Source organism: Hyperoodon ampullatus (genome assembly GCF_949752795.1).
Source record: "Hyperoodon ampullatus genome assembly, chromosome: 1".
In the NCBI taxonomy this organism is placed as follows: domain Eukaryota; kingdom Metazoa; phylum Chordata; class Mammalia; order Artiodactyla; family Ziphiidae; genus Hyperoodon; species Hyperoodon ampullatus.
Window position 1 is genome coordinate 27,378,264 of NC_136914.1, and position 2,256 is coordinate 27,380,519.

General features: G+C 40.7%; 1 protein-coding gene across 1 annotated transcript; it reads left to right on the forward strand.

Moving 5' to 3' along the window:
* Positions 1 to 965: 965 nt before the first annotated feature.
* On the forward strand, positions 966 to 1,424 carry LOC307050623 (ubiquitin-conjugating enzyme E2 N-like; the record flags this gene model as incomplete). Its single annotated transcript, XM_079700751.1, has 1 exon — positions 966 to 1,424. The coding sequence occupies one exon, from the start codon at positions 966 to 968 to the stop codon at positions 1,422 to 1,424; it is 459 nt and encodes a 152-aa protein (XP_079556877.1).
* Between the last annotated feature and the right edge of the window lie 832 nt (positions 1,425 to 2,256).

Consider the following 2,256-nt stretch of genomic DNA (forward strand, 5'->3'; position numbering starts at 1 on the left):
TATTTAGCTGTTAACTAAAAATTCGTGGGAGATGTATCCCTCCAATCTAGTGAGGATTTAGCTGAATTAAGGTGTTTGATTTGCATTCAACTGATGTAGGATATAGTCTTGCAGTCCTTATTAGGCCGGAATTAAGTAAATTATACTTGCTTAGGGCTTTGAAGGCTCTTGGTCTGATTTAACCTAAATTCCTACTCCAACACCGATAGTATTGGTGTGAGGGGTAGAAGGATTGTGGATATTCGATTATGGTTGGTAGGAGGGTTATTTGTTTTGTAGAGTCAAACTGCCATTTTATTTTCATGTTGTTTGTGGAGGGGAATATGGTCAGTGCTGTGGAGTATGTGAGTCGTATGTAGAAGTACAGGTTAAGTAGTGCTGTGATGGCTACAAGTGTGGGTAGGATGATATTATTGTTTCTTGCTATTTCTTGAATAATCATTCATTTAAGCATGAAGCCTGACTGGTAGGAGTCCCCTATTGATAGTAGAGTGGTGATGGTAAGGGTTGTGATTACAGGTGCTTTGTTTCATGTGTGTGATCGTGATAGTGTAGGAGTGGCCGAGCTGTGAATAAATAGCATGAATATAGTGAGGGTTATTATGAAGTAGCTTGCTATGTTTAGAGTTGTTCCAGGTGGGTTTAATGGTAAGACGGCTGTTATTCATCCTATGTGGGCGATTGATGAGTAAGCCATGATTTTTCGGAGTTGGGTTTGATATAATCCTCCTCACCCTCTGATTAGAATGGAGAGTATGGACAGGGATAGTATTAGATTTAGGTTGATTGATGGTGAGATTTGATAAAGGATTGATAGAGGTGCAAGTCTTTGTCATGTCAATAGGATTAGGCCTGCCGTTAATGGGATGCCTTGTGTTACTTCGGGCACTCAAAAGTAAAAAGGGGGTGCGTGAGGCGAGCGGAGCCGGAGATGAGACCAGAGGCCGAACTCGGGATCTGACAAGATGGCCGGGCTGCCCCGCAGGATTATCAAGGAAACCCAGCTTTTGCTGGCAGAGCCAGTTCCCGGCATTAAAGCAGAACCAGATGAGAGCAACGCCCGTTATTTTCATGTGGTCATTGCTGGCCCTCAGGATTCCCCCTTTGAGGGAGGGACTTTTAAACTTGAACTATTCCTTCCAGAAGAATACCCAATGGCAGCCCCTAAAGTACGTTTCATGACCAAAATTTATCATCCTAATGTAGACAAGTTGGGAAGAATATGTTTAGATATTTTGAAAGATAAGTGGTCCCCAGCACTGCAGATCCGCACAGTTCTGCTATCGATCCAGGCTTTGTTAAGTGCTCCCAATCCAGATGATCCATTAGCAAATGATGTAGTGGAGCAGTGGAAGACCAACGAAGCCCAAGCCATAGAAACAGCTAGAGCATGGACTAGGCTATATGCCATGAATAATATTTAAATCGATCCGATCATCAAGTGTGCATCACTTCTCCTGTTCTGCCAAGACTTCTTCCTTTTTTGTTTGCATTTAATGGACACAGTATTAGAAACATTACAGAATAAAAGCCCAGACATCTTCAGTCCTTTGGTGATTAAATGCACATTAGCAAATCTATGTCTTGTCCTGATTCACTGTTGTAAAGCATGAGCAGAGGCTAGAAGTGTCGTCTGGATTGTTGTGAAATGTTTAAAAGCAGTGGCCCTTCTCTGCTTTTATTCATTTCCCCATCATGGTTTGAGTGTAAAGCACTGTGAATGAAGTTAGTTGTCAGGGTTAGCTGCAGGGGTGTGGGTGTTTTTCTTTGTTATTATTATTTTTTTTGGTGGGGGGGGGAAGGTAGTTTTATTTTAATTTTATGGGCTCCTTCCCCCTTTTTATGGTGATCTAATTGCATTGGTTAAAAGCAGCTAACCAGTTCTTTAGAATATGCTCTCTAGCCAAGTCTAACTTTATTTAGACACTGTAGATGGACAAGCTTGATTGTTTGGACCAAAATGGGAACATTAAACAAACATCACAGCCCTCACTAATAACATTGTGACTTTGCTGTCAAGTGTAGAATCCTCCCTTCAAGAAAAAGCTTGTGACCATTTTGTATGGCTTGTCTGGAAACTTCTGTAAATCTTATGTTTTAGTAAAATATTTTTTGTTATTCTAAAAAAAAAAAAAAAAAAAAAAAGTAAAAAGGGGACAGTCCTAGTTCTATGGCTAGGGCTGTTGTTATTACTATTGATGCTGTTGGAGTATTTTTGTAATGGTTCACTGGCCGGAGTACAATAGGTTAATGGTG